The sequence below is a fragment of the Phytophthora sojae genome (assembly GCF_000149755.1).
Source record: "Phytophthora sojae unplaced genomic scaffold PHYSOscaffold_1, whole genome shotgun sequence".
In the NCBI taxonomy this organism is placed as follows: domain Eukaryota; phylum Oomycota; class Peronosporomycetes; order Peronosporales; family Peronosporaceae; genus Phytophthora; species Phytophthora sojae.
This window is the reverse complement of record NW_009258115.1, coordinates 10,339,047-10,355,452: the sequence shown is the minus strand read 5'-3', so window position 1 is coordinate 10,355,452 and position 16,406 is coordinate 10,339,047. Positions and strand designations below refer to the sequence as shown.

Genomic DNA, 16,406 nt, shown 5'->3' with positions numbered 1-16,406 from the left:
CCATGGCGTGGAAGGACCCGGTCGAGAGGTTCCTGGAGCTCCTGCGACTGCGCACCGTGAGCTCCGAGGGGCCCAACGGCAGCTACAACGAGGTGAGGGGGCTGCATTGCGGGGGGTGGAGAGAAGGTTCATTAACGGCTGGTTGTTGCAACGTGTGTGCGTCGCTTGCAGTGTGCGGAATGGCTGCGTAGGTATCTGGGAGAGCGTACGTTGCTCAATGGATAGATGTTTCTACATGTAGTGTTCGTATATTTATCATAATACTATATCGATGTGGCAGTGGGTCTCCCCGTGCAAGTTTTCTCGCCGGTGGAGAACAAACCGGTAGTTCTGGTACGTAAAAAGCTGCAGGTGCGGGAGCTGAGGTTTGGAGCTTATGTTGTTCTTCTTCTTCTTTCCTTCCTTCAGGCGACCTGGAAGGGTGAAGACCCGACACTTCCGGGGATTATCCTGAACTCGCACTATGATGTGGTGCCGGCGATGCCCGAGCACTGGCAGTTTGATCCATTCGAAGTGAGAACTTTTGTTTTTTGTAAGAAGAGTGCAGGTTGTAATGTAACACTGGTGGATGTGTTGCTTGGTTAGGCGAAAGTTCTGGATGACGGTCGCATTTACGGTCGTGGCACGCAGGACATGAAGAGTGTCTGCATTCAGTACGTGGAAGCAGTGCACACGCTCAAGTCGTCGGGATTCAAGCCCAAGCGCAACATTTACCTGCTCTTCGTTCCGGATGAAGAGATTGGCGGCGCTGAGGGAATGGGGAACTTTCTGGAGAGCGAGCAGTTCAAGGCCATTATGCCTGTTGCTTTCGCGTTTGACGAGGGACTGGCCAACCCTGGCGACGTGTTCACTGTATTCTACGGTGAGCGGTCTCCGTGGTGGGTGTACGTCAAAGCTGAAGGTCCGACGGGTCATGGCAGCAGGTTCATCAAGAACACGGCCACCTCAAAGATCATCGACATCTGCAACAAGGCACTCGCGTTCCGTGACGAGCAGGAGAAGCAGCTTGGTGCTGATTGCGGCTGCAAGCACGGCGACATGAAGAAGAAAAAGCTGGGCGACGTGACGACTGTCAATATCACGGCGCTGCAGAGCGGGGTCTCGCAAGACGGGGGCAAGACTCATGCACTCAATGTGATTCCAACGGAAGCCATCGCCGGTTTTGACATTCGGGTTTCGCCTGGAATGGATCTGAAGGCGATGAAGGCGAAGCTGGACAAATGGTGCGCTGCCGAGGGCGTTTCGTGGGAGTTTGCGCCGTGGACGAGCCCAATGCACGAGCACTACGTCACCTCTCTGGACGCCGACAACGTGTGGTGGCAACTTTTCCAGAAAGCATGCGCCGGCATTGGCGAAAAGCTGGAGACGGAGATTTTTCCAGCGGCTACGGACAGTCGCTTTCTGCGCAAGGTGGGCGTCCCAGTAATTGGATTCTCGCCCATGAAGCGAACCGAGATTCTGCTGCACGAGCACAATGAGGGTCTGGCGAAGGATACTTTCCTGCACGGCATCAGCGTTTACGTGAGTGTGTTTCAGGAGATGTTCGACCACCACTAGGGTCATGAACGCCTTGGGTGCGCATTAACTTCAATAGGCGGTTTAAGGGATGACGCTGACTTTGTCAAGCAAGTACTTGCAGTATATTTTCGCATCAGAAGTTGCAAGTGCATGTAGTGCACTGTACTTGCTCGATCGAAAGCTTCCGCTTTCTGAACAATCCGATGGATATCACTGCCGACTTGTCCTTCGAGTTGTGTTAGTGCATAGTACTGGAGGGGGAAGCGCGTTCAGAAGTACTTCAGTAGGTATCATTCGTCAAGGATAACTTGAGCCCCACTGGCCGCTCGCTGCGAAAGAGAGAAACCGGCGAAGAGGACGAGGAGAGAGCTCTTGGCTTGGAGAAGGTCCCGTCCGTGCTGGAAAGCGTGTCCTCCCTATCGAAGAAGCTGCCTCCACTGATCAAGAGATTCGACAACAAGTTCGGACGTTTGTCCCAATACAACGTTTGGATTTTCACGAACAAAGTCCGGAGTGGGTGAAGGAGAATTTCCCCAGATTCTTCAAGAGCTACGAAAAGTTCTGGGAGAACAGGATGGTTCGAGGAGGGAAGTACAACTAAGAGATCCACTGATCACCTTCTGTGATTCAGACGTAATACACTATCTGTGCCGGAGACTGTGCAACAAGCACAACGTCATCGCCTCGGCTTGTGGCCTCGTGAAAAACGATTTGTAGATACTACTTACTAGTTGCGTGCAAGTGGCTAACCCAATGAGCTGGTTTGGTATGCAGTTAGATCCCTAAAAGGCCTTCACGCAAACCCTTGGCCCAAGGCGGTATTTCATGATGTTGTAGCGCTCGATATCCGCTAGATGCACAGCATTTGCAGCTCCACGGGTATCTCCTTTTTGTTGAGGCGGTGGCATCTCATTTGGACACCAAGGAATTGATTTCCTGCTACCCTGGATCGTTCAGGGTTGGCGGCATTTTCCGAAGCGTATTGGGTATCGCCCACCCATCGCACTCGCCGCGAATTGGCTTGTCGAGAGTGACGGCGTCGACTGGCAGCTGAAGATTGTCGCCGCACTGCTTCGGGTTGGTACAACAGCTTCATGTAATCTAGCGCTCCCGGAGCATCATGATGAACCGAAGCGGGTGTTATCCATGCTCGGGGAGTGGTTATCAACGATTATTATAATCGTTAATTACTACATGTAGTTATTACTGCAGTTAAGGGCATTATGGCCAATACATCACACTTTGTTGTGAACTTATCAAACTAGGACGAGGTTAAAGATAATGCCGCACTTGATTTGTGTGTGGTACAGCTTCTCTCAGTTGGGCGTGGCAACTGCGGGGTCTGCTGAAGGTGTCAACGGTGTTTTATCGTTTCTGCCGACTCTGGAGTCAATCAATACCCTGATTTGTTGTACTAATCCAATCACGGATTTCTCTTCGTTGGGGATCAACCACCGTCGAAATGGACTCAAGTGAAGCTGTGCTGCTGCTGGTGTTTTATCGGGGTTTGCACATGTCGGAGCGCTTTCTCTTCCATCTGCGCGTGATTAATTATTTACTTAAGGTACTCGGCCGCGATGTACGTTCGTACTCTGAAATTCTCGTAATTTGTGCTTGCAGCAGTTGACACCTGGGCACTTGCCTCGCGGAGGCATCCGACGGATACTGCTGGTCGGGCCGACAATTCCTCTGACATCTCGGGCTGTGCTCTCACATGTCTGCAGAGACGTCGCTACGGGAGGAATCACGAAGCTGAAGCATGCAGCTGAAGACATACTGACTGTATCCGATACCTGAATGCAGCCACAACAAAATGAAACTCAAACAGGTTGTATGTTCAGGCTTGCAGGAAATAGTAGTTGCTTTAGTCAAGAGAGTGCTGTCCCTGGTCTCACCACCGCAGCCCAACATCTCACTCTTTGGCCCTCTACTTCTTCTTAAGAGAAGCAAGGTACGCGCCGAGCGATTTCTGCACCTTGTCTGTCTGCGCAAAGTCCGTGAACGCCTCCAGGTCCTTTTCACGGGTAGCCAACAGTCGATCCGCCGTGTCTTGGCGCATCAGCAGCTTGGTCTTCACCCGTGCCATGTCTTGAACAAAAAACAACTTACAGTTAGCTGCACATTGCACCATGACAAGAATACGAACAGTTCTCGACGAACCCGGAATGGCGAGCCACTTGGCCATCGCGGCCTCAGCGCGAGGGAACACCTCCTCAAGCGCCACAGCCTCGTCCACCAAGCCAATCGCTTTGGCCTTCGATGCATCCACCTGCAGTCCCAGTCCGAGCATCTTCTCGGCCTCACGGTGGCCGATGGTGTTGACAAACGTGTCACGGAACCACGTGGGGGCGACGATGCCCAACTGCGTCTCGTTGAGGCCGATCATGGGCTTGCCACTGGTCATGATGCGGTAGTCGCAGCACATGGCCAGCAAGCAGCCGCCCGCGGGGCTGTGGCCTTCAATGGCGGCGACGGCGGCCAGCCGCGTCGTGTACAGACGCAGGTACAGATCCTGGAGAGACGTCCAGAACTTGGTGATCTTGACTGGCTGTGGTCAAATAATGCGTTCATTGTGTAGATTGACAAAGAGGTTAGAATCCTGTTGCATGTTGGTGTTCCAATCATGATTCATTTACCTGCGGTTGGTACATCTCCATGATGTCCAGACCCGCGGAGAAGACCTTTTGGTTGGACGACGCCAGGATGATGCCCCTACAATGAAAGGATACATAAGTTTCTGTCAGTATACAAGTATGCTCAAGGGAGGGAGGAAGGAGGCGCCTCCGTACCGCACGGTTTTGTCGTCTTCGAGCTTCTTGATGGTCGCGTCCAGTTCTTGGATCAGCTGCAGTAAGCACAGTCAATAGAGGGCACTGTCAGTTCATACTGAGAATTCTGGAACGACCGGCTTCCTTCGGTCGCTTCCTCCTGACGACGCACCGCTGTGTTGAGCGAGTTGACGGGCGGGCGGTTCAAGCGCACGACCGCGTACTTGTCCTTCTTCTCCACGAGCACCAGCGGCTCGCCCGCCGACGACAGCGCGCGCGCCGCCAGTGAAGCGCCCATGTGCGGCGCGCACAGCAGCGTGGATCTCGCGGTAGCAGCCAGCATCGTCGTCTTTGGGTCGCTAAGGGTTATGGAGACCGTAGCGGATCGCGGATTGTTGAAAACCCGACGTGAGCTTGTCGTGAACTTCAAGGACGGCAGGCGCATGTGTGGCTTACATACTATTGTGTGGTGTACCTCACCAGTACCACCCGACGCGTCACAGCTGCGCGTCACCCATCACAAGATTAATTTAAGGGCGTTGGCCAAACAGGCATCCTCCATCCACAGGTCACAATCGCATCAGCAGCCAGCGCTTCCACTCAGTTGATAGCATGACGACGCCCAACGGCAAGACGGTCGGCATCTGCGGCGCCACGGGCGCCGTGGGCATCGAGATCATCTCGGTGTTGGCCGCGCACAAGTTCCCGGTGAAGCAGCTGGAGCTGTTCGCGTCGGCGCGCTCGGCCGGCAAGAAGGTGGCCACGCCCTTCGGCGAGGTGACCATCTCGCTCTTCTCGGTGGAGAAGGCGGCCAAGCTGGACTACGTGTTCCTGGCCGTGTCGGGCGACTTCTCGCTGCAGTACGCCAAGGAGCTGGCGGCCGTGCCCAACGGCCCCGTGGTCATCGACAACTCGTCGGCCTTCCGCCGCGACCCGGAGACGCCGCTCGTGATCCCGGAGATCAACGGCCACGTGCTGCTGCCCAAGAACGGCCAGCCGCAGCCCAAGCTCATCGCCAACCCCAACTGCACCACGGCCATCGCCGCCATGGCGCTCTGGCCGCTGCACTGCGAGTTCGGCATCAAGAAGCTCATCGTGTCCACGTACCAGGCCGCTAGCGGCGCCGGCGCCGCCGGCATGGACGAGCTGCGCGACGGCGCCAAGGCCTTCCTGGCCGACGAGCCCGTGAGCAACAAGGTGTTCTCGTACCCGCTGCCCTTCAACCTCATCCCGCACATCGACAAGTTCCAGGAGAACGGCTACACCAAGGAGGAGATGAAGGTCACGTGGGAGACGCGCAAGATCTTCGACGAGCCCGACCTCGCCGTGAGCTGCACGGCCGCGCGCATCCCCATCATGCGCGCGCACTCGGAGGCGCTCACCATCGAGACCGTCAAGCCCGTGGACATCGCCCGCGCCCGCGAGCTGCTGGCCGAGGCCGACGGCGTGGACCTCGTGGACGAGCCCGAGAAGCTGCTGTACCCCATGCCCAAGAACGCCACCAAGAAGTTCAACATCGAAGCTGGCCGGCTGCGCAAGAGCCTGGTCTTCGGCGACCACGGCCTGGAGCTGTTCGTGTCGGGCGACCAGCTGCTGCGCGGTGCCGCGCTGAACGCCGTGCTCATCGCCGAGTTCCGCGAGAACCCGCGCTCCAACCCGCAGTTCACCAAGAAGCCTACCACGTGCACGCTCTCGAAGGACCAGCAGCAGGTTGTGCTGGGTCTCGCGGCCGGTGTCGCCGTGGGCGTGGCCTCCGTGCTGGCGGTGGGCCTTTTGAAGAAGAACTAAACCGACTGAAGACACAACCTCACGTGTTTTGCCCACTTCGTATTCGCCTTCCGCTTGTCTTCTTACCCATACTGATAGTTCTACGGCGAAAGCCTTAATTGTATTTGCTGTTGTTGTTGCTTGCCTTCACCAACGCCGTGCTACTGGGGCTGCAAGACGCACCAGCAACACCCAGACCACCCCTCTCGGAACGGAATTTTGCGTGAGACGCTGTGAACTGCATGCTGCGGAGCTGGTGCACGGTCGCGCCATGCTTCAGCATCCGCGTAGACTCGCTGAGCCCACTGGTGCGGCCCTCTTCAGGACTCTGACGACGAGAATTCGCACTTGCCGGCTCAATGCGTTTCCTGCAACAGGTTGCCACGGCAGCAGGTAAGACATCGAAGTTCTCTAGTTACGCTTGCTCTCATACCTGTATTTGTGGGCGAGGTGCGACTGCATCATGCGCCTCTGATTCGGGTCCACATCTTTCTTGTCCAGCAACGCTATATGAATCGGAAGAAGACAGCAATTAGCATAGTGCTCCGGAAATCGCACACAACAATGTACATGTAGCTTACTCAAGCGCGCAGACGAGAAAGTTATCGTCTTCTCTCGGTACTTTGTTGTTCCAGTGACTGGGTTGCCCCGGAGATCCAGCTCCACTAGCGATGTAACTCCGCCGACTAATGCGAAGACATCCTCCAGCTCTTCAATGAGGTTCTTTGACAGATCAAGCTGCTCTAGGCTGCGTAGCAATGCAAGCGGCTTGGTGGAGGCCACGCGACAATTAAACAAGTCAAGTACTCGCAGAGATCCCTGCAGTGGCGACAATAGATAGGCACGACAGTCAGGTCAAACTAAGGGGAACATGAGCATACAGCCGTAAGCAGCAAACTCTACCGCCAAGGTCCGCAGCGTTTCCTCTTCGAACGAGAAGAATGTGTCCTCGGGCACGCGTTGGTTGGCCAGATAGAGCTCCTGCAGTCGGAAGCAGCCGGCCAAGCCCTCCAGTCTCGAGATGGCGTTCTTCTCCAGGTACAGCTTCTCCAGCAGCCTCAGCGACTCCAGGTTCTCGATTCGACACAGAGAGTTGCCTTGCAGGTGCAGGTGCGTGAGCTGCGGCACCGCATCGAGGTTCTCGATGACTTCGACCTCGTTGTCGTAGAGGTAGAGCACCTTCAAGTTGGGGCAGTGGTGCAGGTTCTGGATCTTGCGGATGGCCCCGCTATGACTATGGCCATCGCCGCCGCCTTTCGACAACAAGGCCTTGCTGGCGTCGCCGTTCAGCACCAAGTGCGTGACCCGCTTGAGGTAGTGGCCGAGGTTTTCGTGCTTGCCCACGCTGAGCTTGGTGGCGTTCAGCAGCACCTCGACGGTGATCTCCCGCGCGCTGGGCCGCGCAGACGCCCGCCGCGACTCGGCTTCATCTTGGTTGCTACTGCCAGCGCCCAGTCTGTGCATGACTACAGTACTTCACTTCACTTCAACTCGAGTGTGGAATGGATTGGGAGTGCCAATCGGAACACTTCAACATGCAACATGTAACAGGTGCGCCAACCGCCGGAAGCGCGGCTATTGATAGGCAGGTGGTTTCGGGGGGCGGTTTGGCAGCGTGGATGGATTGTTGAGAAACCAGGCGGTGGGAGGCTTGGCACCAACCAATTCGCAGCCATCAGGGCCGCGGTGGCCCATGTCATGAGCTGCCAGACGCTCGCAAAGGGAGAGAACGACACCCGCGAGGTACCAGCAGGCAGCGGATACCTTGCTGGCGCGAGGCTGTATCATTCGGTATCTTTTTGTGTACCGCCCGGTGGTAGTAGCTCTGCGACATGTCGTTTCCGGCCGTTGGATTGGTCCAAATGACGTCCTTATCGTCCAATGCGCGCTCTCCTTGTGGCACTTGAAAATTGAATGGCGCTGAGGCGATAGCGACCCCCCATTCACTTTTGTGAGCAAGAAGCCCCAAGAAGAAGAAGGAGCAACAAATATGGCGGAAGGAGGTGCGTCTTCACGACTCGTCCAGCAGCGGCGCGCGCACACGCAGCACACCAGGAAGATGCGCCTCTCGCGCGCGCATCTTCTCGTGCCAGCGCCGTCGCGCCGCGTGCATCATTGCCCTCGCTATGGAAGAATAATCTTTGACTGACGTGGCCGCTCTCTTGTTTGTGATATTGCCCCCTCACAGGAAGATCTACATACGTGCCGCCGCATATGCGCGGAAGCGGCGGCGGTGACCGCGGCCGTGGCGACGACGACCGTCGCGGAGGCATCGAGGACCGCCGCGGCGGCTACGGCGGCGGCAACGACCGTCGCGGAGGCTCGCGCGAGCGCTACGGCTCCCGTGAGCGTAGCGAGCCCCGCACTAACTCGCGCTGGGCCGGCTTCGAGTCGGACCGTCGCGACGACCGCCGCGGGGGCTACGGCGGCGACGACCGTCGTGGCGGCTACGGTGGTGGCTACGGCGGAGGTGGCGGAGGTGGCGGCGGCGGCTACGGCCGTGGCGGCGGCGCCGCGCGCGTGAACGAGGTCGGCTACCACGGCGACCTGCGTCCCAACGAGCGCCTGGAGCGCGAGCTTTTCGGTGACGCCAAGTCGTCCGGCATCAACTTCGACAAGTACGACGACATCCCCGTCGAGACGAGCGGCGAGAACGTGCCCGACCCGGTGTCGGAGTTCTCGGCCACCGAGTTGGGCCCCGAGGTCATCCGCAACCTGGAGCTGTGCAAGTACAGCAAGCCCACCCCCGTGCAGAAGTACTCGATCCCGATCGGTCTGGCCGGCCGTGACATGATGGCCTGTGCCCAGACCGGCTCCGGTAAGACGGGCGGTTTCCTGTTCCCCACGCTCGCGGCCATGCTGCGCGTGGGCGGCACGCCCCCGCCCGAGGTCGGCCACGGCCGCTCGCGCAAGATTTTCCCGTCGGCCCTTGTGCTGTCCCCCACGCGTGAGCTGGCGTCGCAGATCCACGACGAGGCCAAGAAGTTTTGCTACTGCACGGGTATCGCCCCCGTCGTCATCTACGGTGGTGCCGAGGTCGGCCGCCAACTGCGTGAGCTGGAGCGCGGTTGCGACCTGCTTGTGGCTACTCCTGGCCGTCTCGTCGACCTGATGGAGCGTGGCCGCATCTCGCTGGCGTGCATCCGCTTCCTGATTCTGGATGAGGCTGACCGCATGCTTGACATGGGTTTCGAGCCCCAGATCCGCCGCATTGTCGAGCAGGAGGACATGCCGCGTGAGCGTCAGACCTTCATGTTCAGTGCCACGTTCCCGCGTGAGATCCAGCGCCTCGCGTCCGACTTCCTGCGCGACTACATTTTTCTGACGGTCGGCCGTGTGGGTTCGGCCTCGAAGGATGTGAAGCAGACGGTGGAGTACATTGAGCAGTACGACAAGGAGGACTACCTGGTGCGTTTCCTGAACCAGGTGCAGGACGGCCTGATCCTGGTGTTCGTCGAGACGAAGCGTGGCGCCGACTTCCTGGAGGACATGCTGTGCCGCGAGGGTTTCCCGGCCACGTCGATCCACGGTGACCGCTCGCAGCGCGAGCGTGAGCAGGCCCTGGCCAGCTTCAAGTCGGGCCGCACGCCCGTGCTGGTGGCTACGGACGTGGCTGCCCGTGGTCTTGACATCGACGGTGTGACCCAGGTCATCAACTTTGACCTGCCCAACAATATCGACGACTACGTGCACCGTATCGGTCGTACGGGCCGTGTGGGTAACGTTGGCAACGCTCTCTCCATGATGAACGAGAAGAACCGCAACATCGCTCGCGAGATGTACGAGCTGATGGCTGAGAACGGTCAGGAGATCCCTGCGTTCCTGGACCAGATGGCCAACAGCGGCTACCGCGGCGGAGGCGGCGGTCGTGGTCGCAGCGGCCGTGGCGGCCGTGGCAGCTCCCGCTTCGGTGCTAGGGACTTCCGTAACGAGGAGCGCGGCGGAGGCGGCGGCGGCTCTCGTGGCAGTAGCGGCGGCTTCGGAGGCGGCTACGGTGGCGGCTACGGCGGCGGCGGCGGTGGCTACGGTGGCGGCGGCTTCAGCGGTGGCGGCAGCCGCGGCGGTGGTTCTCGCGGCGGAGGCTTCAGCGAGGACAACAGCGCCTGGTAATCGACAGGCGGCACGAAGATGGCAAGCAGTTGTCCGCCATTAGAAGACTTGGAGCGATGAGCAAGCGTGTCGTGACGTCGGCCGTAGTGTCTTTTGCAGACGGACAGGACCCGTGGCGTTTCTCTATTTTTCGTAGCGCGGAGAGTCGGAAGAAAGCTTCCTTCGATGTACAAGTAACGTCAAGTGCCCTCGCAAGCCTTGCCCGCCGTCGCCCCTTGTCTGTGGGCGCTGCGAGCCGGGATATTAGGATACTTGATACCATTTTGCTAGCGTGTATTATAAGGCAGCGTTTCTTCTTAGAAAATATACCATCTTACCTCAGTTCACAACAAACACATCTCTGCCTTTGCCGCGCTTTCATTTCCCCAGGAGCGTGCAAGAACCTCAAGACCTTGCAACAACTTGACGGTTCTTGCAGAACAAACCCGAGCTGTCGAATTCTGAGGGTCCAGGGACTTGCGATTGATTGTCGACCCAGCTAGATGTTAGGCGGGACGCGCACAGTGTAGCGATCGCATTATCCTCCAGCGATCGAGCGAGCAAAATAGAAACTGTTGACCGCGCTGGAAGCTCGCCACGCACTTGATGTGCGGCAAGCTTCAACTGTATACTCAACGTGGGGTCCTGCGGCGATCTTCCCGCAACTGTTCGAAACGGCTCGGCCCATATTCAAATCAAGTCAAACGTAGCGGAGACCGACCGAGCGAAATGCAGCGCGCCGCCGTGAACTTCCTGTCCGACACCGTGACGTGCCCCAGCGCGGCCATGCGCCAGGTGATCGCGGCCGCGGAGGTGGGCGACGCCGTCTTCGGCGCGGACCCGTCCGTCAACCGGCTGGAGAAGGTGGCGGCCGAGCGCCTGGGCAAGGCGGCAGCGCTCTATGTGCCTTCGTACGTCCGGAGACGCGCGAGTTGCGCAAATGGGTGCTTGGCTCTGACGTCTCTTGTGTGTTTGTGTGTGTTTCTGCGTGTAGTGGCACCATGTCGAACCTCATCGCCATCGGCACGCACTGCCGCCGAGGAGATGAGGCCATCTGCGGCGACAAGGCCCACATCTTCCTCTACGAAGGGGGCGGAGCCAACGGTGAGCAAGCTACGCTGCCAGCCGACTCATGACTATGATGCTGACTGAGCTGCTTCGTCTCTCTGTCTTCTCTGAACCTCTCAGCCTACATGGGAGTGAGCCTGCACACCGTGCCCAACCAGCCGGACGGAACACTCGACCTGACGGACATCAACAACGCCGTCCGCGACGACGACCCGCACTACCCGCGCACGAGGCTCGTGGAGATCGAGAACACGCAGAACTCTTGCGGAGGCCGCGTCCTGCCCCTGTCGTACATCCGAGACGTCGAGAAGTTCTGCCATGAGCGCAACTTGCGACTCCACGTGGACGGCGCGAGACTAGCGAACGCCAGCGTGGCGTCGGGCATCCCTATGGACGAGCTGGTCCGTGGCGCCGACTCGGTCTCGCTCTGTCTGAGCAAGGGGCTGGGAGCTCCTGTGGGCTCCATCCTGGCCGGGTCCGAGGAGTTCATCCACCACGCCATGAGGCTCCGCAAGTCGCTTGGCGGCGGAATGCGCCAGGCCGGCATCATCGCGTCCGCGGGGCTCTACGCGCTCGAGAACCAGTTCGACCGCCTCGTTGATGACCACGTGAATGCGAAGGCGCTCGCGCACGGCATCTCCACCATCCCAGGAGTCGAGATCGACCCCGACACAGTCGACACGAACATCGTCTTCTTCAGGCTGGCACCCGACGCCAAGCTGGACGCGACCACGCTGGTGCACAAGCTCAAGACCGAGAAGGGTGTGCTCGTCGGCGCCTACGCCGACGGCAACCGGGTGCGCGCGGTCACCAATCTGCACATTTCGGGCCAGGACGTCGAGGACACGGTGGCGGCGATCCGCGGCCTGCTGAGCTGAGCCCGGAGCTGGATGATGCGCGCGCCTTGATGACGAGAAAATGACGGACGCGGGCACCGGAACTTGATTGGGCGTGTCCTGCCGGCCTGCGACGCGCCTTCGACAACTATGAAGACCCTGAAGTGGTGCAAGCGCGACGAGGTCCTGGAGTAAAGCATCTCACCCTGCAGAGCCACATGTCGAGGCGCCGACCTAAGCAGCACCACATGAAGTTCATGTTCATGTCATGAACGTTCCGAGTTCCGGCTATCGATCACACGACGTGGTCCGCCACGAGAATCTTCCCCTGCATGGGTGCCGTTGTCTCGAAGTTTGTATGTCACCGAAATCTTAGCCTAAGCACTCGCACACGCAAACGCCAGGTGGTTATCTTTTGCCACTGCGCTGTACAAGTGGTCTCTCTCTCGTGGATTCTATGGGAAATAAACCTACCGATGGGGAGAAGTTCGTTCTGGATGGTGCTCTTCGACTGTCTACTGTGGTCTGGTGCTTGGCTCCAAGACAGAGCCGAGGCGGTTCGGCGTCATGTCGCTGCGACCAGCGCAAGCCTGCATGCTCATGGTTTCACTACTTCTGCATAAATCCTGGCGGCGCGAGCATTTTGCAACGGTCCGTTCACAGGCGTCCATCCATCAGGCCAGCGCCGCCGCCGTCGTCAGCGTGCAGCCTTCAGTCGCTTCATTTTCAGATACTCCAGCTCGAGGCCAAGACCATGACCAAACTGCAGCGCGCCGTCATTAACTTCATGTCGGACACCATCACGTGTCCGACGCCCGCCATGCGCAAGGCCATCGCGGCCGCCAAGGTCGGCGACGACGTGTACGGCCTGGACCCCACGGTGCAGCAGCTCCAGAAGGTGGCCGCCAGCATGCTCGGCAAGGAGGACGCCATGTTTGTGCCCTCGTACGTTACGTTTCTGAAGTTCAGACTTGAAGTCGTGAAGTTTCTCGGGCTTTCTGAAGTTTTGGTGGACTGACTATCTGACCTTGATGCAGTGGCACCATGTCCAACTTGATCGCCATCGGCACGCACTGCCAGCGCGGCGACGAGGTCATCTGCGGCAACAAGTCGCACATCTTCACGTACGAGGGCGCCGGCGCCAGTGGTGAGTGTCCATCCCCATCTCCATTCGTCGACATGCATTACCAATTGAGATGGGGTGCTGACTTGTCTTTCGTGCTTGCTTCGTTAACTCGCAGCGTACATGGGCGTCAGCCTTGCAACGCTCCCCAACCAGAAGGACGGCACCATCAAGCTTAGCGACATGGCCCGCGCCGTCCGCGCCGACGACATTCACTACCCGCGGACCAGCCTCGTCGAGATCGAAAACACACACAACACCTGCGGTGGACGGGTGCTGCCCCTCTCGTACATCCGCGAGGTGGAGCAATTCTGTAAGGAGCACAACCTGAGCCTCCACGTGGACGGCGCGCGCCTCGCGAATGCCAGTGTGGCTTCGGGCGTTGCCATGGAGGACCTCGTGAAGGGCGCCGACACGGTGTCCCTGTGCCTCAGCAAGGGTCTGGGCGCCCCTGTGGGCTCCATCCTCGCCGGTTCGGAAGCGTTTATCCACCATGCCAAGCGGCTACGCAAGTCTCTCGGCGGCGGCCTGCGTCAGTCGGGTCTGCTCGCCGAGGCCGGTCTGTATGCACTGGAGCACCAGTTCGACCGCCTTGTGGAGGACCACGAGAACGCGAAGACGCTGGCGCACGGTCTGTCCACAATTCCTGGCATCGAGATCGACGTCGACAGCGTGGACACCAACATGCTGTTCTTTAAGATCTCGTCGGAATGCAAGATCGACACAGCGACGCTGGTGAAGCGGATTGCGGAGGAGAAGGGCATCGTCTTCGGCGGATACTGGCGTGGCGAGGAGATCCGCGCGGTCACGAACCTGCACGTAACCCCCGACGACGTCGAGTACACAATCGCGTCCATACGCGATATCATCGCCGCCAGCGAGTCCAATTTCCAAGTTGCTTAAGAGCTGTAGGGACATGCCTGCCCTGTATTGTTTCGAGAAGAACCATCCGCAACGTGGTGGCCAACGCAGTGCACAGAGCCCCCGATTATTTCAATAAAAAGTGTTCATTGTGGTAAATTACTCTCTGGATGGCACTCCAGCAACACGGAGGAAGCGATCAACACGCTGTGGTGAGTACAGGTAGTACTGCCACTTCCGACACCAGCTGGTGTGTATTTTTCATGCACACATAAATAGTTAGCAGGTATTACAATAGAGAACTTTAGAGTTCTCGAATGTATGAGCGCACCAGCACCAAGTTGACGTGGCGACCAACGTCGCCGCTCCGTTCGTTGATCACCGGCTCATCGGTGTGAGCCCCAGCGGCCATAGCACCCCAATAAAATGATAGCGCAAGCGATAAATTAACTATGAGACGAAGTTGTGAGTGAGCTGTTGTGGTTGAGCTCATCCACACTCGCTGAATGCTATCTGCGCTGCAGCACTAGTAGGAAGCTATAGACGCTGGTTTACTATCTACGCCAGCGCTTTCTCACGGCTCCATCTACCAGTTCTTCCTCTGTCGTTTCTACTCCTATGTTCTCACTTCACCCCACTACTTGCCGCTAGGCCGAGGGGCCCACGGCGCGGGCTAACTGCTCCTCTGCCTACTACCTAAAGCCCTTCTGTCCGTTCTTGCGGCGAAGACGATGCCTACCTGCCAGCACCCCCATCCCCCTATACCTCCGCACCCAAGAGACACGTTTCCGCGTCCCTTGTGCTGCACTCAGAATCTTCGTAAGCCTCGCAAGCTTCGCGCGCGACGGCGGCGGCTTGCGGTTGATTGAGAGCCGCTCAATGCTTGGCGTCGATTTATTGTGAACCCTGCTAAAGATGATATCAAATTGTTAAGGATACTAGATTTGACAGGTGTTGGAAGTGAGAGTACATCCTGTACATGTACAGCACCACAGCTGCAATCAAAAGCGTGGACTCGATTACAGTCAAACCTGTTTATATGATCCTCTCTATTTGAGCCATGCCGTTTATTTGATGCAGGCTTTGTCGCTACCAAATATTTCACTTAGTTTTTGTATGATCTCTGTTTATATGCATACAAGGTATATGAGTCACATTTTTGGGGACCAAATTAGGTCTCACCTGTTTATTTGATTCACACTGCTCACGGCCACACACTCTTCAAAGCACCACTGCTCAACACTCAACGCCTACCGCAAGCCTTCTTCGCTCGCCATGTCTCCTCGCACCTGTCTGACGCTAGAACAAAAGCTCCAAGTGCACCTAAAGCTCAAGCAGAATCCTGGCATGAACAACCCCATGCTCGCCGAGTGGATCTACGCAACTTTCAAGGCCCGGGTCAGCCGTGCCACACTCGCCCGACTGCGCAACCTGCCTTCTTCCTACTTCAGCCACGTCGACCTGAGTGCGACCAAGCGGCGCCGAGTGAAATTCCCTCAGTTCGAGCGGGAACTGAGGGAATTTTTCTTTCAGAACGAAGCTAAAACGGCGATGGCGGACGACGTGCTCCTGCTGAAGGCGCATGAGCTGGCGGAGCGCTTAGGAGGAAGAGGAGGAACAGGAACCCGCAGTTCAACCTGCCATTGCTCTGAGACACTGCATGGAGCTGGCTGCATTTCTGCTGCAATGCGGAGAGCAGACTGACAGAGAACGAAGAGCTTTACAGACCGTGACCGCTTTGGTTCGAGAGACTACGGTGAAGGCAAAGCGGCAGCGAACTATGCACGATTTCTTTACGTGCACCACATAATTGTTTTAACTGAATCCATTTTATATGAGTCATTGTAGTAGATGGTCACCAACAGGGCCTCATATAAACAGGTTTGACTGTACTACACCTTTTTCCAAGCAACCTGACCGTTTTTTCAAGCAAAGTGGTGCGGGAAGGTCTCGCGCAACATAATACTGCGACGAAAAAGGGCATTTTTCAACCAAAGTGGTTTACAGCTGTTTGTTTCCCAAGCAAAAATGGTTTGCCCAACCATATGGGGCTAAAACGGACCAGTCCACGTCTTGAGCTTGGTCTGTAAGAATCAAAAGTTGCTATTTTTCGACGCAAAAAACTTAGTTAGAATGCTCACGTCACGTAGATCACGATAGACCCCTCAAATACATTCACAAGGCTGTTCTAAGCTGCATTTTGTCTTCTTCAAAATGGCTCTAAATCCTCGATGATTGTGAAACCACTTTGCTTGGGAACGATTTACGACAGAACCACTTTGCTTGAAAATACCTGAGAAAAGTGATATGAGGTTTTTCCCGAAAAATGATTTGAACCACTTTGCTTGAAAAAACGGTCAGTTTGCTTGGAAAAAG

General features: G+C 57.3%; 8 protein-coding genes across 8 annotated transcripts; 6 read left to right on the top strand and 2 right to left on the bottom strand.

The window, feature by feature from the left end:
- Position 1: 1 nt before the first annotated feature.
- On the top strand, positions 2 to 2,039 carry PHYSODRAFT_358729 (ACY1-like metalloprotease; the record flags this gene model as incomplete). The annotated part of the gene is made up of 6 exons (XM_009518690.1): positions 2 to 92; positions 172 to 187; positions 281 to 333; positions 409 to 513; positions 586 to 1,521; positions 1,806 to 2,039. Coding segments are annotated over 6 exons (1,435 nt in total), but the record flags the coding sequence as incomplete, so codon positions are not given.
- A 1,406-nt stretch (positions 2,040 to 3,445) lies between these two features.
- PHYSODRAFT_552881 (hypothetical protein) lies at positions 3,446 to 4,637 on the bottom strand (the record flags this gene model as incomplete). Its single annotated transcript, XM_009518689.1, has 5 exons — positions 4,459 to 4,637; positions 4,308 to 4,363; positions 4,155 to 4,230; positions 3,679 to 4,066; positions 3,446 to 3,606 (listed from the first exon to the last, which is right to left on the bottom strand). Exons 1-5 carry the CDS (start codon positions 4,627 to 4,629, stop codon positions 3,446 to 3,448), a joined length of 852 nt encoding a protein of 283 aa, XP_009516984.1. The 5' UTR covers positions 4,630 to 4,637.
- Positions 4,638 to 4,898: 261 nt separating this feature from the next.
- PHYSODRAFT_294733 (hypothetical protein) lies at positions 4,899 to 6,074 on the top strand (the record flags this gene model as incomplete). Its single annotated transcript, XM_009518688.1, has 1 exon — positions 4,899 to 6,074. One exon carries the CDS (start codon positions 4,899 to 4,901, stop codon positions 6,072 to 6,074), a length of 1,176 nt encoding a protein of 391 aa, XP_009516983.1.
- Positions 6,075 to 6,168: 94 nt separating this feature from the next.
- PHYSODRAFT_261155 (hypothetical protein) lies at positions 6,169 to 7,517 on the bottom strand (the record flags this gene model as incomplete). The annotated part of the gene is made up of 5 exons (XM_009518687.1): positions 6,169 to 6,421; positions 6,487 to 6,559; positions 6,635 to 6,872; positions 6,957 to 7,281; positions 7,315 to 7,517. The coding sequence occupies 5 exons, from the start codon at positions 7,515 to 7,517 to the stop codon at positions 6,169 to 6,171; spliced, it is 1,092 nt and encodes a 363-aa protein (XP_009516982.1).
- A 750-nt stretch (positions 7,518 to 8,267) lies between these two features.
- PHYSODRAFT_323195 (hypothetical protein) lies at positions 8,268 to 10,163 on the top strand (the record flags this gene model as incomplete). Its single annotated transcript, XM_009518686.1, has 1 exon — positions 8,268 to 10,163. The coding sequence occupies one exon, from the start codon at positions 8,268 to 8,270 to the stop codon at positions 10,161 to 10,163; it is 1,896 nt and encodes a 631-aa protein (XP_009516981.1).
- Positions 10,164 to 10,864: 701 nt separating this feature from the next.
- On the top strand, positions 10,865 to 12,301 carry PHYSODRAFT_353685 (hypothetical protein). Its single transcript, XM_009518685.1, has 3 exons — positions 10,865 to 11,053; positions 11,137 to 11,246; positions 11,331 to 12,301. The coding sequence occupies exons 1-3, from the start codon at positions 10,872 to 10,874 to the stop codon at positions 12,086 to 12,088; spliced, it is 1,050 nt and encodes a 349-aa protein (XP_009516980.1). The 5' UTR covers positions 10,865 to 10,871; the 3' UTR covers positions 12,089 to 12,301.
- A 499-nt stretch (positions 12,302 to 12,800) lies between these two features.
- On the top strand, positions 12,801 to 14,072 carry PHYSODRAFT_471070 (hypothetical protein; the record flags this gene model as incomplete). The annotated part of the gene is made up of 3 exons (XM_009518684.1): positions 12,801 to 12,991; positions 13,084 to 13,190; positions 13,288 to 14,072. The coding sequence occupies 3 exons, from the start codon at positions 12,801 to 12,803 to the stop codon at positions 14,070 to 14,072; spliced, it is 1,083 nt and encodes a 360-aa protein (XP_009516979.1).
- A 1,233-nt stretch (positions 14,073 to 15,305) lies between these two features.
- On the top strand, positions 15,306 to 15,734 carry PHYSODRAFT_323192 (hypothetical protein; the record flags this gene model as incomplete). Its single annotated transcript, XM_009518683.1, has 1 exon — positions 15,306 to 15,734. One exon carries the CDS (start codon positions 15,306 to 15,308, stop codon positions 15,732 to 15,734), a length of 429 nt encoding a protein of 142 aa, XP_009516978.1.
- Between the last annotated feature and the right edge of the window lie 672 nt (positions 15,735 to 16,406).

Coding starts and splice junctions, on each gene's coding strand:
- PHYSODRAFT_353685 (XM_009518685.1), top strand. CDS start 10,872: ATGCAGCGCGCCGCCGTGAACTTCCTGTCCGACACCGTGACGTGCCCC. Junction 11,054..11,136: donor GCAGCGCTCTATGTGCCTTC/GTACGTCCGGAG, acceptor TTCTGCGTGTAG/TGGCACCATGTCGAACCTCA. Junction 11,247..11,330: donor CGAAGGGGGCGGAGCCAACG/GTGAGCAAGCTA, acceptor TGAACCTCTCAG/CCTACATGGGAGTGAGCCTG.